The sequence below is a fragment of the Glycine soja genome, chromosome 9, assembly GCF_004193775.1.
Source record: "Glycine soja cultivar W05 chromosome 9, ASM419377v2, whole genome shotgun sequence".
NCBI classification, from domain to species: Eukaryota; Viridiplantae; Streptophyta; class Magnoliopsida; order Fabales; family Fabaceae; genus Glycine; species Glycine soja.
The window spans coordinates 45,911,297-45,933,267 of NC_041010.1; the positions used below are offsets into that span (position 1 = coordinate 45,911,297).

The window sequence follows — 21,971 nt, forward strand, 5'->3', positions numbered from 1 at the left end:
TATTGGGTTAAATTAATAAAAAAATGGTTTAAAATGAATAGTTTTGGGCGGGTGTGGGTTTGATAAAAAAATTTTGTCGGAACCCGCACCGATCAATTACATATGGGTGACAAATATAACTGTTGATATGTTTGATTATTTATTAGAAGCAATTTGAACCATCCATTATTAATACATTTGGCTTCTACCTTTTATCAAATAATGCTTCATTGAGCAATCTTTTTATTTATTATTATTATTATTATTATTATTATTATTCTTTGGTATTGTGTCTGTCACACCATTTAAAAGAGTGACTTATTGTTGATATTTGTTATGGAAGTTGACCTACTTATACCCACTCGAATATATTCGTAACCCAATTGACCCGCACCCGCCTTAATCGATTCTCATTCCTGCTTCACACTGTCAATTATAAACTCTTAAAACATACCGTACATTTTTAAAGTAAGTAAATATAAACGTTGCTTAAAAACTATCGTGAGCACGTGTAAGATCAATCTTAAGAATATATAAGATCAAACTATTAGGTTAGCTAATTTCGGGAGTGTCCTTTTGTTATACTACTTTTTGTAATATATAAAATATCAAACACTACATGACTAGCTGATCTTGGGGGAAATAAACAAGTTACTATTTGGTAGAAAAAACATGGAATAGAGGGAGGCTTAACATGGAATATTTACAAATGCGTCAGCTTCATGCTCCATACCCAAATTCAAACAAGTCATATGTATGTCCACCTCCACATATGTTTGGCTGTATGTATGCATACTTGAATACCTTTTCCCTGTTTATACCAAAGTAATATATAAGAAGGTTTAATATTTTTTGGAATTGATTTTTAAATAAGTTAACCCAGGAATAGTTCAAATTATGTTCTAGAAATGAAATTTCATAAAAAGTAAATAGGAGCTTTGACTATGCTAACTTGCATGAGGTACATTCTGTCATGTGTTTATTCATGTGCTTGTAATACTTCATTCAGAAGTCTGACAATTCTTGCCTATATAGAAGAGGCCAGAAGGGGAACCATCAGGCAACAATGCAAATTTCACAACATTAGCAGCACCTTGGTCAATGGAATAGATGCCAGTGTTTCTATTTATGTCTGTTTTGACAAAACCAGGGCACACACTATTAATGCACATGTTAGGGTGCTTCTTAGCTAGAAACCTTGTGTAAGAATTCAGGGCTGCTTTTGAGACCATATATGTAGGCAAGAAGAAGGTTGGCCAGCCTTTGTTTTCAAATGAACCTTCTTTGAAGTCTTTGATAAACTCTGAGTACCTCACCTATTCTCTCTTCTGTAAGATTTTCAACATCATCAAGCACCCCTTTTGCCCATTCGTTCGCTATGTTCTGAAACACCATCATAACACAATCTTGCCAATGTTTAGAAGGTAAATGGAATCATATTCAAATGGATTAAAATACAAATAGAAGTTTTGGCCTTCTTGTACCACTAACTGCCCTGCTCGCAAGGAAAAATTAACAATCCGAGGTGAATTGGATGTCGGCAGAAGGGGAAAAGATGCCTCAGTTGTTTCCTTTGCCCCATAATAGTTTGTTGTTAAGCACTTTTCAGCCATCTCATAGGTTTGAGCAAGTTCCTCCCACTTAATTTTTTATCCCTCCTGCACTCATGCAGAAGAAACTCAAAGCTTTGATACAAGGTTCACATAGACCATAAATCCCACATAGTTGACAAATACACACACACACACACACACACATACACTCACCACTTCATCCAGATTGACATCACTGATCACTGATTCCTGCATTGTTCACCTACACAAGAATTTGGAATTCTTAAATGGTTAAATTGATTTGATTATATGTTACTAAAGGACAACAAGGACGACTTCTTATTTACACTCTATCTTGTCAGATGTATCTTACACAGCTTACTATATTCCCATGTATCATAACCAAAATATGTTCACCTAATCACTCAATGAGTCAGATACTCTTGTAAGCATGCTGTGAAACTTTTTCAAGTACTCTTTTTTTTTTTTATATAATTTTTTTCCTGTAGAGTTGTGACTAACTATAAACATTGCTCAACCATAAGAGAAATTTTAATGGAACAAACATATAATTGGGTATTTAAGAAGACATTTTAAATACTTTATAGCAAAAAATCTTAGGCATGCAAAGTGTTGAATTATGTACTGTCAGCAGTGTGTTTAGTAGAGATATTTTAGATAATGTGCAGTCGCTTATTGTCATTAATGTTTAGTGGAATATTAAGTAGAAAGTTGTGTCTCTTTGTGATTGTAACTGTTTGACTAATCTAAGAGTCACTTATCAATCTATAAATACATGCGTATGTATTACATAAAGAGATGAAGAAAGAAACAAAGAAAACGTCGTATTTGGCCTTTAAACTACTTTTCTGTTCTATTTTTCTGCATAATTTTGTAGTACCTATTGCCGCCCGCCATATGCTATAATTTCTTGAGTGTTAGCATACCACCAACACAGAGTGTACCAGATCAATTTTAATTGAGAATCATACTAGAGATGTATTATTCTTATTCATAATCATTGCCATGTCCTATTAGAGCAGTGCAATGTGCAAAACCTAAGTGCTGCACAATTTATATGCAAGATCCCCTCATATTTTTAAATTACAATTCATCAAATTGAATTTTTACTGAAAAAAGAAAAAGTGAGAAACTGAAAATGAATTCCATTGTTGAGATTTGAGAATATTCAATATCATATCAGCATGCTTTCTTACCAAGATATCAAGTTTCCCAAACTGGCTCTTAACAAAGTCAACTAATGAAGCAATACTAGCAGAGTCAGTGACATCAAGCTGGTGATAAATCACCAAATTAGAAAGACCACACTCTTTCAGTCTCTCAATGGCTTCATGGCCTTTGTCCTCATATCTGGCTGTGAGCACCACCTTGATTACATTTGAGTCCAAAACTTTAACAGTCTCTAATCCTATCCCTTTGTTCGCCCTGGTAACAACGGCATACCTTTAAGAACAAACTATTAGGAATAAGAGGTGGACAATGAATGAAGAAAAAGGAAGCTTGGGAGCTTGAAGATTGAGAATACTCAAAAGGAATAAAATTGATAAGATGATAATTATACAATGGAGGCTCTTATTTATAGAACTAATTGGATTAACCATTCCTAACTGACTCACTTATTTTCTATAACCTGTTACAAGCACATAAAAGAAGAAGAAAGCGTGGTCTAAACTCTAAAGTGGTCTAGTACAAAACTTAGTTTTGCCTCTGCCATAGATATGCTGAAACTCAATGGATTTGTGATGGAGGAGATAGATAACATGCATAGAAAAGTAGGTATGTAGTTTTCTAATAAAATTGGTAAATAAAGTCAAGCGGGTCAACTTGTACTATAGTTGACATTTTTTCCACAGCCTCATTCTTTTTGACACGTACAAATTTTTTAGTGGTGGGCTGGTGGCAGTGGCACACTGGCGCAAATGAGTCCCAACCCATTTCTACGTGACATGTATTTAATTTATGAGAAAAAATTAATAATACTTAAGTGTCTTGCAGATATTGGTCAGGATCATAGATCAAGTAATGATCCAGAATTACCTAACAATTTCTTCGAAAGAGGAATGCGTGTAGGAAAAATTTAAATAAGACAAGCAATTGCATTTGTTATTATTTATTTCTAAATCACCTTTCATCAAACTTATCCAAAAATCAATTCTAATCACAATTAATTATAACAATAATAATCGAAAATAATTTAATTTTTCCGGTTGTCTCACGCACATAAATGTATTTTGGTAGCAAAAACATTATTTAACTGTTACGGTAAAGAATAGACTGATTCACATTTTTTGTCCCTCTTTCAAAATTAATGCTTGGATTTTTGGTTCTTAATATATTTTTTCTCCAATTTAATCATTCAATTTGTTTAAATTGTTACAGTTAAATCCCGTTGATACTTTCTCTTTATATAAACCCTAAGAGGTGCCATTGGAGGTTTAAGACGGTTTTGAGATAGAAAATAAATTTAAAATGCTCAGAAGTTAATTTTTTTTATTAAATGTAAAAGACTTTATGGGATGTGAAATTGTGAAGTAATATTGTTTTGAAAAAGGGGGAATGAGTTTTTTTTTTCTCAAGTGAAATATAATGTTCTCATTGATGCTTTAGAGAGGAAAAAAGTTTAAAATAGTTTAATAAGTTCTGCTCACGAAAATTTTGGTACAACAAATACACAAGCTTTACATAGCTACTCTACATCAGGTGACTGCTACACAAATCCTGCCTAGTGCAACAAGTTCATATGCAAACTTAGAATACCTTTTACATATTTATACCAAAGTAATAGAGGAGAAGGTTTAACAATTAACTGGAATTGATTTTTATATTACCTTAAACCAAGAATAGTTCATCTCATGTTCTAGAAATTAAATTTCATCAGAAGATGACAAATAAGAACTTTGACAATTCCTAGCAAGAATAGAAGATAATGGTCGTACTTGCATAAGGGTAAAAAATACGGGCAAGAGGAACATTCTGTCATGTGTTAATTCATGTGTCTGCATGAATGTATTTGCATTACATTTAAAATCATTCAGAAGTTTGACAATTCTTGCCTAATATAGAAGAGGCCCGAAGGGGAACCATCAGGCAACAGTGCCAATTTCACAACACTAGCAGCACCTTGGTCAACGGTTAAGATGCCAGTGTTTTTGTTTATGTCTGTTTTGACAAAACCAGGGCACACACTGTTAATGCACATGTTTTGGTGCTTCTTGGCTAGAATCCTTGTGTATGAATTCATGGCTGCTTTTGAGACAATATATGCAGACAAGAAGGTTGGCCACCCTTTGGTTGCTAATGAACCTTCTTTGAAGTCTTTGATAAACTCTTTGAGTACCTCGTCTATTCTCTCTTCTGTAAGATTATCAGCATCATCAAGCACCCCTTTAGCCCATTCGTTTGATATGTTCTGAAACATGACCATAATAAAATTTTGCTAATGTTTTATGTGGATTAAAATTTAATTTAAAGAAAAATTTTGGCATTCTTGTACCTTTAACAACCCTGCTTGGGAGGAAACATTAACAATCCTAGGTGAATTGGATAACTGCAGAAGGGTAAGAAATGCCTCAGTTGTTTTCTTTGCACCATAGTAGTTTGTTGTTAGGCACTTTTCAGTCATCTCATTGGTTTGAGTCAGTTCCTCCCATTTAAATGTTGATCCTTCCTGCATTTATTCAAGAAATTCAAAGCTTTGTTAGAGGCTCCACATAGGTCATAAATCACACACATACGCACCACTTCATCCAGATTGGCACCACTGATTCCTGCATTGTTCACCTACACAAGAATTTGGAAGTCTTAGAAGGTTAAATTAATTGGTTCATATTTAACCAAAGGATAACAAAGACCACTTCTTATCTACATTCTATATCTTGTGAGATGTAACCAACACAGCCTACTATTTTCCCATATAGTATAAGTTCTTAAAAATATGTTCACCTAATCACTTACTATTTCAGTGGAAAGTTGTGACTCTTTGTAATTGTAACTGTTTAGGTAATATCTATAAATGCACGTGTCTTTTGCATAAAAAGATGAATGAAGAAGCAACGAAAACAGTGGATTATTCGGGCTTTAAACTACATTCTGTTCTATTTTTCTGCATAATTTTGCAGTACCTATGCCACCATATGCTATTGTTTCTAGAGAATCAGATACTTTTATATCTCACCTAGAATACCACCAACACAAAGGGTACCACTAGAAATGTGACCAAATATATTGTACTTGAGAATCATACTAGAGATGTATTTTTCATATTCATTGCCACATCCTATTAGAGCAGTCCACAGACTAAGTTCTGCACAATTTATACATAAGATTCCCTCATATTTCCAAATTATAATTCACCAATTTGCCTTTCTGCTGAAAAGGAAAAGGTGAGAGTCTGAAAATGAATTCCATTGTTGAGAATATTAAACATCGTATCAGCATGTCCTTACCAATATATCAAGCTTCCCAAAATTGGTCTTAACAAACTCTACTAGTGAAGAAATACTAGCAGATTCAGTGACATCAAGCTGGTGAAAAATAACCAAATCAGAGAAACCACACTCTTTCAATCTCTCAAAGGCTTCATGGCCTTTTTTCTCATCTCTTGCTGTGAGCACCACCTTGACTCCATTTGAGGCCAGCTCTTTTACAGTCTCAAATCCTATCCCTTTGTTTGCTCCAGTAACAACAGCATACCTTTCAGAACAAATCATGCAAACATTCATTACACAGGAATGGACACATATTTGCATGTGAGACAATTGTGTGTAGGAATGAACCTTGTCTAAAGTGGAGGAGTACTAACCTTAGTTTTGCCTCTGCCATAGATATGCTGAAAGCCAATGAGCATGTGAAGAAGAGAGAGAGTCCAAATATATTGGATAATATGTATAGAAAATAGAGGTGCAGTTTTCTCAAAAAAAAAAGGGTCGCAAATAAAATCAAGGTTAGTTGATGCTGTCCTTTTTCCACAACTTTAATTCTTTTTGACACGTACAAATTTTGTAGTGGTGGTGGCACACTGGCGCAAGTGGGGACGTGGGTGCATGAAGAACGTAGGAAATATTCAAATAAGACAAGCAATTGCTTTTGCCATTCATTTGTCAAGTCACAAGTGTGATTTGGTAGCAAAAGCATTGTTTAAACGTTATGGTAAAGTTAAAATTAATACTATTGATTTGGGATCTTAATATATTTGTCTCGAATTTAATCATCCAATTTTTTTCTTAATTATATTGTTACATTTAAGTTCTTTTGGTAATTTCTTTAAAAAATGATTGGTAGACATCAGAAAATTATTTGACACCTACGGAGAAAAGTAAAAAGATAAATCATAGAAGTATAAGCATGTTGTGTAAAGAAGAAAGAGAAATGATAAGTGTTAATCACTGTCTAGAGAAGAGATATAAAATCTCACAACACTAGCAGCACCTTGGTCAGGAGCCAGTGTTTCTGTTATTACATTTCTTGTTTTTTATATAAAATCTTAAACAACACTTAAAAAGAAATATAGGAAGAAAAAAAAACTAATTAAAAGACTTTATCAAAATAATTAAGAAAATTTATAATTTTTAAGAATTAACACCCAACAAATAGTTCATCTAGGATCCTAAAACATGACATTCTATAAAAACATGGCTAATGGGAACTTTGACCATGCTATTAAGTGTGATCAATGTGAGAAACAAGATTGCACCCAAAAAAAATGTGAGAAACAAGTTTTAACTAGCAAGTATTCCTCCGCAATTATGAATCCACAATGGAAAAGAAAGAAATTGTTTCCATTGTTTGAATCAAAAGAACAGAAAAATATCCTCTCCTTTAAAGATTTCTGTTTTAATACTCAATCTACAAATGATACAAAACAGAATGAAGCCACTCCTCTATTTATTTAATCGCTGATCCCCTCACTGTTACTACTTTTCTCTTCCTTCTCTCCTAACTCCTTACAATGACACAAATAAAGGGTCAAAAAAATATCATCAAGAGACACATTCTCTTATGTTTATTCTTGGATCTGCATGATTCTAATGCATTTAAAAATCATTCAACAGTTTGACAGTTCTTGCCTACAATAGAAGAGGCCAGAAGGGGAACCATCAGGCAACAGTGATAATCTCACAACACTAGCAGTACCTTGGTCAACGGATAAGAAGCCAGTGTTTCTGTTTATGTCTGTTTTCACAAAACCAGGACACACACAATTAATGCAAAAGTTTTGGTGCTTCTTGGCTAGAATCCTTGTGTATGAATTCATGGCTGCTTTTGAGACCATATAAGCAGACAAAAAGGTTGGCCAACCTCTGTTTTCAAGTGAGCCTTCTTTTAAGTCTTTGATAAACTTTGAGTACCTCATCTATTCTCTCTTCTGTAAGATTTTCAGCATCATCAAACACCCCTTTAACCAATTCGTTTGCTATCCCCTGAAACATCAACATAACACAAATTTGCCAATGTTGAGACTTTAGTGTAAAATCATATTTCAAGTTTCAAAAGAAAAGTTTAGCCACTATTGTACCTTTAACAATCCTGCTTGGGAGGAAACATTGACAATCCTAGGTGAGTTGGATAATTGAAGAAGGGGAAGAAATGCCTCAGTTGTTTCCTTTGCACCATAGTAGTTTGTTGTTAGGCACTTTTCTGCCATCTCACAAGTTTGAGTCAGTTCCTTCCAGTTAATTGTTGATTCTTCCTGCATTCATGAAGAAGAAACTCAAAGCTTTAATAGAGGCTCCACATAGACCATAAATCCCACACATTGAACAAAAAAAACTATAAGAAAAATACACACTGACCATTTCATATGGAATGACACCACTGATTCCGGCATTGTTCACCTACACAAGAATGTGGGATTTTTCAAAGGTTAAAATGATTCATTCATATAAAGTTAAAGAAAAGCAAAGGAAATAACTTCTAAACGGGGCAAATTATTCCAAGTACACTATTTCTGTTTTGTGTAGAGTCATGAGCAATTATAAATGTTGATAAGTTAACCCATTTTTACTTACTTTCATCACTTTCAATACCACAACCTTTTTATTTGGTTTCTCTTAATTTTCTGTTTAATCTTCCATTTACTATGGGTAAGTACTTAACTCATGAAACATGAAGACTAAAAGAGGGACTATAAAGGAAAGGAAAATATTTTACATTTACTGGATTACAACTTTTTTTGAAAAAGGGGGAGAAAAACTCAAGTGATATTTAGAGAGCAAAAGTCATGTTTAAGTCAAGTCACAATTAAATGAATTCATCAATTTTCCTTTATATTTGAAAAAGGGAAAATAAGAAGAACATAGTATATAATCCAAGATCATCACATGTTTATAGTCTTGGTCAATCTCCAGGTGACATTTAACCAAGTTTTATTAATTAATTATTGTAAATTGAAAAACTCAACTATGTATGCCGTAGAGGTTGGCAAAGACCAGACATATGCTGTTTCAAGACCATAGAATAATTTCTATACAAAAAAAAAACTAAGATACTGAAAATGAATTCCATTGGTGAGAATATTCAGTATTATATCAGCATGCCTTTTTACCAAGATATCAAGTCTCCCAAACTGTGTCTTGACAAACTACTAGTGAAACAATATTAGCAGAGTCAGTCACATCAAGCTGGTGAAAATCACCAAATCAGAGAGACCACACTCTTTCAATCTCTCAATGGCTTCATGGCCTCTGTCCTCATCTCTGGCTGTGAGCAACACCTTGACTCCACTTGAGGCCAACTGGTTCACAGTCTCCAATCCTATCCCTTTGTTTGCCCAAGTAACAACAGCATACCTGAAATCACAAACCAACACACTTCCACCTGATGCTACAAACTATGCAAACATACACAAGAAAGGGAAAATGAACCATTGCATGTGAACAATGGTGTGTCCTATATAGTTAAAGTGGTGTAATGCTACTAACCTTAGTTTTACCTCTGGCATAGATGCTGAAACTTGGTGAATGTGCTGAGGAGAGAGATGAATGTTGGTTGGATGGTTTGTATAAAGAAGTAGAGTTGTTCATAAATTGGGAATACAATCATTAATGACAAATATTGTAATTCCTTATTTATACAACTTAAATCAGGAATACAATCAGATCCTAATCTATTTATTCAAAATAAAAGAAACAAATCAGATCCTATTTTATTCAAAATAACAGGAAACGAATGACTACTAATTAAATATCTTCTCACTGACATAATTTTGTCAACAAAAAAAATGGCGGCTAGTCAAATGGGTTAGTTGTTACTTGTTAATACAGTTTATGTCGGCTTTTCTACTGGATTATTCATTCTCCTGGATATGTACAAAAATTGTTAGTGTTTGTTGCGCGTACAGTTTACACATGATGAAATGGAATTACTACTAGATGATATATTATTAACTGGACTAGCCACAACATGTAGAGAAAGAGACAACACAAAAATCCAAGAATGTTCCACCAAATCTAGTACTATGGACATTCTAATGCATGTCATTTTTGAATTGCGTAGTCATTTTTTCCTCCTTTGAGATGTTGTCTTTTAGAATAAATATTTAATACCAATCCATTAATAATCCTTATATATTAAATATGAATATTCACTTCTTAACAAAAAATAAATAAATTAAAATCTACTCTTTTCGGTCAGTATAGTACATTAAATATCTCATTTTCATATATATATATATATATATATATATATATATATATATATATTTCTATTCTTCTCAAACACTAGTTGCTCGGATTTAAAAATATTAATTTTAAATATTTAATTTTGGATGAATAAAAAGAAATATATGTAAAAATAATCTGTTTCAATTTAAATAATTTGTTTTTATATTTTTTTTCAACTTTAAAAAAGTTATCTTTTAATTTATCCATATTTAATAAAATAGATTTCTCGTTATTAAGAATAAAAATATCTCATTATATTTTTCTTTCTTAAATATAATTTTTTACCATTAGTCAATATTGATAATTTTTTTATTTCTTATAATTTTATTTTTTTTATATTTAAGTTTTACTTAAATTTTAAGATAGCCGTATATAATACATGGAAAACTTCCAATTGTGATAGATCATGAGTTTATTTATTGTGCTATTTTTATATTGAGTTTGCGTTTTGGTATTTTATGCTTCGGTCTCTTTTCCCTTTTCTTAATTAAGTGAGAAATATTTTCATCAAAAGAAAATAAGTGAGAAATATTGAGCTAAAAAAACAGATCAATAATATATAAAATCTGAATATGTTAAGCTTGCCAAATTTTAACATTCAGTTTTTAAGTTAAGTAAAATTCATAGACGTAGAAGTTATATATTTCATTGGTGATATGACTTCTCAACACCTAATCTATATCAACGTTCAAGCGTATGGAAATATAGCAGGCATATTTATCCTTCAATTTTACAAGTAAAAAATATTGCAGTATTAAATGATACGAATATAACAAAAAACAATGGCTGCTATTGATTACTAATTTATTGTTTTCATTTACATCTTTTACTTTTATATTTAAAATCGTATTGATAATTAAAATATGTTGTTTCATTATCTAATTTAGTTAAATTAAATTATCATATTCTTTACATTATCATTACAAAACATTTAAATCTAAATTAAACTCAGTCCTACCTAACTCACCTCCTAGAATATATTTATGGTATCTACCAAAGAAAAATCTAAATTAAAGTCAGAAATAAAAACAATGTGAGAATCGGGTTCTAATACTAGTCCATCATCATCATCATAATACGAAATATAGTTTTCTTGAATAAAGAAATTTCACTTTTTTATTATCAAGCGTAAATAAGATAGACTAAAATATTTCCATCAAGTTTCATTTTAATATTACCGAGCCTTCTTTTATTATAATTTTCTAGGAGGACTGCCATATATAAGTTCTACAATATTAATTGACTCAATTCAGCAAAAAATTGTCCATTCTGAAGTTTTTTATGCCCAAACTGTCATAATGGTTACGAGTAGTTGTTTGTTGATCAATGGTGCAGGCACTAAGATACTATTGTTGGTCGATTCGCGCAACTTCTAGTACTTCAAAGATTGAAATCGTTCTAAATATAATATATCAGTGTTTAAAAGTAATTAGAAGTTTAATCCTTTTCTTCTTTTTTTTAAAACAAGAGACGTATAGCGTAGGAAACAAACTACTCTCATATATCAATATTTATCTGTTGGCAATTCTCTGTAATTGTTTCCAAAGTTACAAACAAAAATAATTTTAAAAACTTGACACAAGATTTTATTCACACTCATGTAACGTTTTGCGATCATGTCACGTGTAAGATGCACACATTTCTTTCTTTGTCGATATATTTTACAGGATAATAAGGAATTTAAATAATTTATATAGAGTTATAGTTTTAAATTTTATTGTCACCGTTGAAAAATTTTCATGTCTGACTTCTAGATATGAGTGAAAACGAGATATGTTAAGTCAATATTTTCTTAAAACAAGTGCATTTGGCTTATTTCAGTTCTAAACCTTGAAGTTAATTTATTAACTTAAACAATTTTTTTAAATTAGTCTAAATTATTTTCTTTTTAAAAAAACTTAGCAAAAATTTAACTCATCACCTCCTATAATTTAGCTCATTGTCTTCGACACTCACTTCTCTTTGATGCAATTCGAGAGGTGAGTGTCTTTTAAAAATTAGAGGAGATATAATTGTCATTTAGAAAAACATGAGAGAAGATAGCGCAATTTCTCCAAAAACTTTACTCAACTTAAAAAATTATTTTTAGGTAATAAGGTTGTTTAAATAAATTAACAAAGCTATTTCTAAATAAACTAATAAGTTTAAGTTTTAATACAGGTCAACATATAATTGTAAGAAATTAAAATTAAAATTAATATAATAATTCTAATAATAATACTTGAGCCTTTGCTTATGATTCTAAAAAAACAATTGGATTAGACGTCAACCTTATTAGTTATTATAAGGGTGCTACTTAGAAATTCTATAAATAAAAAATAGTTTCATATTTGAAGTTTGCTTATTTGTTAGTGTGAATTGAATCTCAGTAAATTTAAATCAATCATGGTAAAAAAAAAAAGAAGAAGAAAAAAAATGTTTTACAGTGTTACATTTCTCTCATCCAAAATATACAACATAAACTCCGTTCATAAAATCAAATGATTAAATCATTTACGTTACCTCTAAGTATCTTTCAAATAATTTTTTTGTTCATTTTTTGGAAAGAAATTTTTATTAACGTAAATAATAATGTAACAATGCATGAATTGTACGCTTATAAGTGTAAATAACGAAAGGAACCCTTATCGTAAAAAAAAATTAATAAGCAAAGGAACCCCAATGCACTTCACGATTAGAGAGAAACAGAACTTAAACAACTGTCTAATAATACTTATGAAGCTTCCAAAAGAAAAGGGAGTGGGAGGACCAAGATTTGTTCAATCCAAACGCCATTACACAGTTCACGGCTGCAACGAATGAAGATATATCTCTCTCTTCTCACCTCTAATTGACCTTCAACTACCAAAAGTTCAAAACCTTGCTAGTCATATATTGCTAAGATTAAAACTAAAAAATATTAAACGGCTTGGTTGCGCGGAACTGAGATATCAATAACAAAAGGCCTTCATAAAAGTCTATTTTTCATGAACAAGAGGGCAATACTCAGGGTACCACATATTGCCTCGGACATACTCCACGGTTTCTTCCTGCAACCGAAGCAACAAGCACGAGTTAGCAGCAGCAGAAAACAAGGGATCTAGCCAGTTTGCAACATTTAATCTTGAACAGTTCACTAATCACTACCCCCTGATAGCATGCAAAATATAACAGTCTACTCAACCAGAATATATAATGTATTATCAGTGAGTAACCAGAATTTTCCATACTTTTGACATGTTTGCTAGCTCTTTGAACCCTACATCACCATGTCCTTCAGCCTGCTTTTCTGCAACCGCTGCATGTACAACAGCAGCCCCAACCTCTGCTGTAACATCTCGTATACTGTAGAACAAAGTTGCGTTGATTAGAGAAGGCCACAACATCAACTATTGAGAACTATTTATTAGTTGCCAACACCACTAAATACCCAGATCATTGTTTCTTTTAAAATAATTTGGGTAAACGTCTTCTCAAGTCTTAACCATATTAAATCATGATATTAGGTAATTGCTGAACATATTTGATAAGGGATGAGTAAACCAAAACTATTGTTAGATTTAGTACTGTACTTGGCATCCAAATCCAATAATTTTGGAGAATCAGTTTTAGTGCATCTATACAAATTGAGTTTTATTTCTCTTATAGTAGTTCAAAAAGGAGCCAGGGAAAAGGAGAGCCATGAGAAAATCAAAATCAAAATCAAATGATAACAAGAAAAAAGGGAACATTACCAGTCAATGGATGGGTACAAGATTCCCTTTTGGACATCCTCATCTGTCATGTATGAAGCAAGGCTGAAGAGGATGACAGAATGTTAGGAATTTATTTAAAAAGGCACTGAGTGACATCTCATCAGAGGGGAAGTTATTTACTACTGAGTGGCAATGTATACCCAAAAAATGTAATAAGCTTTTCACCATATAAATTTGAGAAGACATGAGCTAAAGATGAAAAGTAGTTCAGAGGCTATGGAGAGTGCAGAGGACGATATGTATGTTAACATTTACTACTTGACAGTTAACATAAAAATCCTCACCATATTGTGCACATGCATTACTGAGCAAGAAAAAAGAACTGCCCAGTCATATCAGGACTTAAGAAGAAAACATTTCAAAGAAAGGAGACAGAAAATAGACAAAATGATTAGCCAACACATAAGACAAGGTCAGACTGCTCAATTATTATGCCTAACACCAGAGCAGCCCTACAAACATCAAGAAAATAATTCACTAAATTCCCATTGATGCCTAGTGTAATAGCTTTTGGTAGAACAAAAGTTTCCAAATAACATATACCATTCAGCTGCTGCTCGCAACATTCCATCCGTTATATGACGAGCACCTGACAGAAGTGTTCCCAAACCAATCCTGAAATGGAATGTTTCAATAGAAATTACAACAATGTTTCCACTGAGTGGCATGATTCATGAAAAAATTATAAAGCCACAAAGGCATGCCTACCCTGGGAACAGGTACATGTTGTTGGCTTGATTTACATGGCCAACTTCTCCATTTCCTGTACAAAAATTCATTTGGAGGTTGTGTTAAAACATAATATTGAAATGAACAATGAAACTATATAGCAACAAGATTCATCCTATAATAAAGCCTCCATAGCTGAAGAAAGTTCGAACTAGACAGGATACTTCAAAACCAATGAATCATATTACGAAGTGGCAATTACCAAGATCTACATTTTCAAAAGGGCTTCCACTTGCAAACACTATATTTTCTCCAGCATGACTGAAAGCTTCAATAGCAGTGCACTCAGCTGTCTCAATGATAACAAAACAATTGTCAAAATGAAAAACATGGACATTATTAAACAATTGTGATTGCTGAATGAGCCGTGTACAAACAAACCATTCATGGTGGGATTAGACATTGCAAAGATAGCAGGTTTTGTTGAAACAGATTCTCTCATTGCCTTAAGCACCTGAGTTGAATCTCAACCATTAAAATGAAGAAACTCAATTACAATAAAATGAAGGATGCAGAACCCAAAGATGTCAAAACAAGGCATTTTCAAACATGTCTATTTCATTTAATGGAATATACTTCACTGAGGAATTAAATTCAATAAGAGTATGTATTATAATATGAAAGGTAATTACCTCTGCATTGAAAACACCACCAACTCCAGACAATCCAAGGAGCACATGTGGCTTAACCTTCTTAACCTAAAGATCATTAGGTTCAACAATTGAAGCATGGATATCAATGAGTATGCATAATATTTATTCTTTAATGAAAAATAATTGTTTATAATAACAAAAATATTAAATAAATAACATGAAAGCCAATGGAGTTTTTCTTGAACAAATCCTGTAGCATTTACCACTTCAATTACACTAGCGCCCTCTGAAAGCCCTTCAAGATCTCTTGGATTTTTGGCAAATGGAACTGCAGCTGGATCTAGATTGCTCCTTTCTGTTGTGACAAGACCCTGCATTCAGTAATCATGTCATTATTAACAGACGTCGTGTATCATAACAACAATTGAACCATGTGCATCATACAGTGAAATAACAGAATCCAAAGGAGGATTTCATAAAGCAAATATGTATTATGATGTTAACCATATAAATGGAGACAAATTAAGACAAAGAATTTGATGATAAAAAATTATAAATATTTGGATAACGAAGTTGAGCCAAAATCACAAGGGAACTAGATCATATATTATGAATACAATTTTGGTTTTTGAGAGCTGCAACTTAAAGCGCTAACAATGAAAGTAAACACAATGGAGGCATACATCTTTATCAATTAAAAAAAATTGACTGTTGGCAGCTGTTTCACTGCCCCCTGACATCCTAGAAACAGCTTGGACAGCCATGCTAAGAACACCAAGCCCTGCACTGCCCACCAGGCAAAAAAGTATCACGTGAAACAGAATTGGACAGTCTTTTGGAAGCCATGTTAAAGCAGAAAGAATCAATAATGAGGAGCATGATAAAAGAACAAAACTGGATACCTAATAAGGATTAAATCAAAATTAGTTTTGCAAGTACCTCCCAGCTCCAACCACAACTATCTTTTGCTTCAAAAAATCAGACAATGGTCGACCTTGGGACCTTACAGTTCCCAATAGTCCAGCAAGTGCAACACCAGCTGTGCCCTATTGGACAATGGAAATGAAAGACAATTGATGTTTAGAAGTCACTTCAAGAACACAGTGCATACTTAACACACTGAAGATTTTAAATGTCAGCAAAATATAATATCACTTTCTCACCTGTATATCATCATTAAACATGCAAAACCTTTCTCGATATCGTTTCAGGGTTTCAAAAGCCCACTTCATTTGGAAATCCTCAAACTGAAAAAATTAGCCAATCATCTCAATACTAAAATACCGAAACTGAACATTGAGAGAAACATGTTTTAAAAATAATACAAACCTGCACAATAGCCTTAGGCCATCGAGTGTGTACAGCTTCCATGAATTCATCCACAATTGATAGATACGCTTCACCTTCCCACCTAGGTTGTCGAACTCCTAAATCTGACACATGAAAATGATGTTAAAATACAGTAACTTTTATGATGTCAAATACAAGGAATTACCAATATTAGCTTTTTGCATGCTCAAGAGATCAAGAATGTCAACGTAAATGAAATATCCCACTCCAACACATCATTGCAGCATAAGTTAAACAGATATATTACTCAATCGCAACCACATAATCTAGGATACTGAAAAACATGACAGCTTCCTCAGTTTACAAAGCAAATATGTCTATGGTAAATGGAAAAGTGAGACAAACAACAACTATAGAAATAAGTAACAGAGAATTGAGTTCTACTCACAAAGGGGATCTTCGAGTAGCTTTTGATTGTTTGTGCCAACATCTAACATAACTGGAAGTATCTGAAACAATTGGAAAAACAACATACTGTATAAGTTAAACCAGAGTTACTAGCACTACAAAGTTGCAGTTAAAAAGAAAAGAAAATTAAAATATTATTCAAAATCAATAATTATAAGTTTATAACAAAGTTAAGATTCATAAACTCATTTGTTGATTATGTATGTAACTGCACAAGATAAACTTACAAATATTAAACATAAGCAAAACTATATTTTTCAGAATCATAAAACTGTTAACAACCCAACCCAATCTTCAAAAAAATGTATCTATCCATTTCACGGAAAAAGAAAAAAAAAACAATCTATCTGATTCCTATGCCACCAGGTAACAATCCTTAAGTTATAGCACATGGTGTATGCTAATATTTCAAATATTGACTACAAAGTTATACCAAACATGCAGAAACTGCAAGTTGAGAGAAAATTAAAGATACAAAGAAAAAGGAAGGGGAAAAAACATACTTTTCGTGGATTGATACCAGCAGCAGCAACATACATGTCAAGTTTTCCTATAGGTATTCCAATGCCCTGAACTCCAAGGTCACCCAAGCCAAGAATACGACTACCATCTGTCAAGACAATCATGTCTACCTGAAACAAGGAAACAAGATAGTTATAACCAATAATAAATCAGGGCAAGGAGCAAGTTTGCTACTCACTGAACCAAAAAGCTCCTAAATTATGGCAAGGCATGTATGTGCATAGCAATTGAACTGTAACCCAGTTACCAGAACATTTTTCGTTGAAGTCAGTTAAAGTGAGAAGAAATAAAGTAATCACAATTACAACTAGATACCTCAATCACTAGAAAACTTCAATAATAAACTTTAAAAAAGTATCAACATTATGCAAGGCAGATAATTTGACAGTATAGAATAATGTCACTTAATAATGAAAAAAGAATAAAATACTCCATCCTCTAGATTTTCCTATTTTTTCAACTACCTCCCCTCTATTTTATAAACCTAACACCTACATATACCTCCTCATAACAGGATGAGCTTGTAAGAATTTTTTTTTAAAAAAACACAATAAACTACCGTAACATTCATGTCCAAGAAAAGTCCTCGGTGAAATGGATCCATATATAGTGAAACTTCTTTGGTTCCTTGACAAATTTTTACATATAAAGAATTTTTTTTTTCTACAAAACAAAAATACAACAACATCCATGTTCGTTGAATTCCAGTTTATCCCTCAGGAAGCGCAAAATGTACTAAACTCGGCTACAGAATTAGAGAATTCCAATAAGTACAGAATTAACCAAGTTTCAATAGTTTTAACACTCACAAGTCACAATCTTAAGAAAACTGTGTTGATATTAAAAGGGAAAAATAAATAGAAAAAGTTGCTCCCATTTACTATCATGAATGAAAAGAAAAGGAATGCAGCACTTTACCAAGATTAGTTCAATACCTGATCAGATGGCCAGTTATAGATCATTGACATCATCTCTCCTTTATCTTTGGCACTAAAATACATTCCACGTGGGCGTCTAAATAACCCTGAATAATTTTCACACACTAACCCAACTGTGGGGGTATAGATTATTGGAGCAAACTCTTTGATGTTATCAATAAGAACCTGAAGGGCATAAAAGGTAAACAACATAAAAATCACATAATATAATTTTAATGATGTATCCATACATTAGCAAGCCCAACTTCATCAACTCACTCTGTAATATAGAATCTCATTCCTGTCATGCAATCTATTTAAGATCCTCCATTTGGATAAAGAAACAAACTTATCTGATTGGCCCCGTGTATTCTTCTCCAAAGATCTGTATGAATTCACTGAAAAATAATAATATATTACAGCTATGAAACATTACCAAAGAAGGAACAAACATGAAGCCAAACACAGTAGCACAGTCTAAAGATGGGCAAGCAATAATTACTGAGAATGAACAACATATAAATATAGTATCAAAAGGTTAGGTTTAAAACTTACTAAACCGATCATATTGATGCTCAAATGAAATGACACGAGGAGGAAGGAGGCCCCGAAGCCCCAATCGATCCCTTTCAGTTAAAGGAAACCCAGTATCCTACATATCAAGAATTAAATAAATAAATAAGTTTTAGGATCCCAAACAATGATCAAGCACAGCCATGAGTAACTTGGATTTTTTATGTCAGATAGTAAACATAATATATTTATCTCAATAAACAGCATTTTGTAATTAATCAATTCAGCATTTATCCAAACTAACTTAATCAAATATCATGTAAAATATCAATATCAATAGGTAGGCGACGTTAGAGAATTTTCTTCATCTTAGATTCCACATTCATACAATTTCATGCATGTCACACACACAAGTAACATAATTACATACTTGCTCCTCAAATAAACCAAACTACGGAAAATTCATTCATGATGATACTAAAATTTTTTTTTTTAAGAAAATGTATCTGAAATAATTCTAATGTCTGGATAAAAGTTAATGTTGGAGTACAAGTGTGAGGTGAAGTCTCATATTGTGTAGGAATTGAAAGGTTGAACACCATGTAAGTAAAAGAAAGACCTATAAACTTGAGCCTTAAGGTTTTGAGTTAAGGTGTGATGTCAGGTTCACTTATATGATTGCTCATGGTTCATTCGTGTAAATCTCCCACGATTGCATAAGAGTTAGGAAAATATTTTTGTGAATTTTAATGCATGTCTTCACATTTCAATGCACATAAAGAAGGAAAATTTTGTTGCTTTAAGAGTAAAACTACTTTTGAGTCCTCTCAATTGAAATCCAAACATACACTTTGGTGTCCTTTGCAAAAGTAAGAATAAAATAGTTAAATACTCAAGTTTTATTTTTTTTAGAGACCATAGCAGGATAGACAATTTTGCTAAAAAAATCAATTAATTTTTCATGATAAAAGTGAAACAACAAAATAGTTGCTTTTACTTTTTCATGGTTTCACCATGATTTTGTAGGATGGAATCAATTATGTGTGTTGTCCAAACATTCTACCAGTTTCATATTTTTAGATACCATAGCAGGAGAGACTATATGGGCAGCAAAATTTTCCCTCAAAATATTTAAAGCAAGCAGCATATTCAGGACCCAAACTCGGGACTACTGATTATGCTGGAATAATCACGCCAATTGATCCACGCACTCGGCACTCGGCACTCGGCAGCACTATTCAGTTTCATTCAAATAAAATAAAGTTTTTCATACTATATGAAAATCCAGCCCTTCCATCTCTTTTCAGGTTAAAGTTACTTTTGCTCCAGCCAAATAAACTAAACTAACACAACAAACAAATTCATCAACATAAAATTAATGATTAAAAAAAAAACAAAATAATTTAGTGAAATTAAAATAAAATAAAAAAACAGTGTAGATCGAAAGCGAAGTGGAAGAGAAAGACAGTGAGTGAACCTTGTTGAACCAAGGATCGTGGAGGATATCAGTGCCACGCTTTTGAACCTTGCATGGACCGGGAATCGCCGTCGATAATCGCCGCAATCTGGCCGCCGCCGCGAATCGCACAACCTTGCACATTTTTCGAAATCAAATGCAACAAACAACCAACGGCACCTACTACAAATGCAGACAAATGCGGTTTTGTTTCTTCGTTCTGAGCTGCGAGAAGCGCATTTTCAACGAGAGAAATGTTTGCGAGGGTATTTATAGCGCGAGGAGCTTTCTCTCTCCTCTGTTTGTTTCGGAGAGGTGAAACATTTTGAAGCACGGTTCTTGTTGTTGCTGCAGGTGCTGCCCGGTGCGGCTTGGGGCAGCGCGAGGGGGCGAAATTACCAGAGGGGACTCTGCCCGAAAGAGATTCGGGCAGGGATGCACATAGAAAGCGACTAGCTCTGCATTGGATATAACACGTGGCTTTTTTTCCTACCTTTGTCTTTGTCCCCCTTTTTATGATATTATTTATTAATTATAAGTCGATATTATTTAATACAATAACTAAAACAGACTATTCTAATTTATGTAAAGGGATTTTCTGATTGAACCCAAGTGAAATGGCTGAATAATCACATATTTAATAACCAATAAAATTCAGATGATTATTTTATATTTTAAATTAAAGTTATGATTTTAATATCATGTGTATAATTAAAACTTTATAATTATTAATTAAAGGTTAATAATTGAAATTATACTAAAATACTATAAACAATTATAAAATATTACAATCTTTATAATTATGTTTTAATTATTATAAAAATCTATATTCTTTATTCACTTTAGATATATATTTATCTTAAAAAAATTGAGGTAAATAGTTTTCATTTATTTTAAATTTAGAAAAATTAATTTTTAATTTCTTTAATTGATTGAAATATATAAAAATTAAATTTAGGTAAAGAGCTCTCATTTTCTATAATTAATTTAAAAAATATTAATGTTAACATTTTATAATTTTATTACATATATTTATGTATTTTAGTATAATTTAACTATCAGTAACTTTTAGTAATTAACAATTATAAATTTAAATTTTTTACATAAATGATATGAACAAATTAATGATATAAAAGAGAAAGTAAAGATGATGTATTAAATGTCATAATCATTGATGATAAAATTAAAAATATAAAAAAATTAATAAATTCTATTGGTTATTAAAGATAAAATTGTTTAATCATATCAAACCTCCGTTTCTCATCCTCTCCCTTTACTCTTTATTTTTCCAACCATCAGGTCTATCTCATATTTCCTGATTTTCTTTTTTGTTATGTTTTTAAATTTTAAAATATGAAGTGAAATTTGTAAAAAGAAATTAAATTATTAATTAATTCATTATACACACACGTTACAATACCTTCGTACTTCATTATTTTCTTTGAAAAAAAAGTTACCTCCGTGCAATTGTACCTTGGAATATTCTTATACAAATTGCTTCCAATTTCAACGAACATAATGAGTAGAAAATATAAT

At 32.1% G+C, this 21,971-nt stretch overlaps 1 protein-coding gene and 2 pseudogenes across 2 annotated transcripts; all 3 read right to left on the bottom strand.

The window, feature by feature from the left end:
* Positions 1-916: 916 nt before the first annotated feature.
* On the bottom strand, positions 917-3,488 carry LOC114368553 (annotated as a pseudogene).
* An 894-nt stretch (positions 3,489-4,382) lies between these two features.
* Positions 4,383-9,579, bottom strand: LOC114368554 (annotated as a pseudogene). Its single transcript, XR_003657359.1, has 10 exons — positions 9,473-9,579; positions 9,097-9,340; positions 8,345-8,386; positions 8,068-8,241; positions 7,602-7,972; positions 6,355-6,682; positions 5,999-6,245; positions 5,292-5,333; positions 5,047-5,220; positions 4,383-4,962 (listed from the first exon to the last, which is right to left on the bottom strand). The product of XR_003657359.1 is annotated as an uncharacterized LOC114368554 (transcript).
* Positions 9,580-12,843: 3,264 nt separating this feature from the next.
* LOC114366896 (NAD-dependent malic enzyme 59 kDa isoform, mitochondrial-like) lies at positions 12,844-20,579 on the bottom strand. Its single transcript, XM_028323923.1, has 19 exons — positions 20,457-20,579; positions 19,022-19,118; positions 18,746-18,864; positions 18,485-18,652; positions 17,531-17,659; positions 17,008-17,068; positions 16,599-16,702; positions 16,433-16,516; positions 16,209-16,315; positions 15,953-16,055; positions 15,533-15,640; positions 15,309-15,374; positions 15,058-15,130; positions 14,879-14,965; positions 14,656-14,710; positions 14,491-14,562; positions 13,927-13,989; positions 13,423-13,537; positions 12,844-13,242 (listed from the first exon to the last, which is right to left on the bottom strand). The coding sequence occupies exons 1-19, from the start codon at positions 20,577-20,579 to the stop codon at positions 13,171-13,173; spliced, it is 1,806 nt and encodes a 601-aa protein (XP_028179724.1). The 3' UTR covers positions 12,844-13,170.
* Positions 20,580-21,971: the final 1,392 nt, after the last annotated feature.

What these genes read in the sequence shown, in the direction of transcription:
- LOC114366896 (XM_028323923.1), bottom strand. Translation starts at nt 20,579, where the DNA reads ATGTGCAAGGTTGTGCGATTCGCGGCGGCGGCCAGATTGCGGCGATTA. An exon ending in TTTTTTTAATTGATAAAGAT is followed by an intron (nt 15,641 to 15,952) that starts GTATGCCTCCAT and finishes TACTGAATGCAG; the next exon opens with GGTCTTGTCACAACAGAAAG. An exon ending in TTGTACCCATCCATTGACTG is followed by an intron (nt 13,538 to 13,926) that starts GTAATGTTCCCT and finishes TTTGTTCTACAG; the next exon opens with TATACGAGATGTTACAGCAG.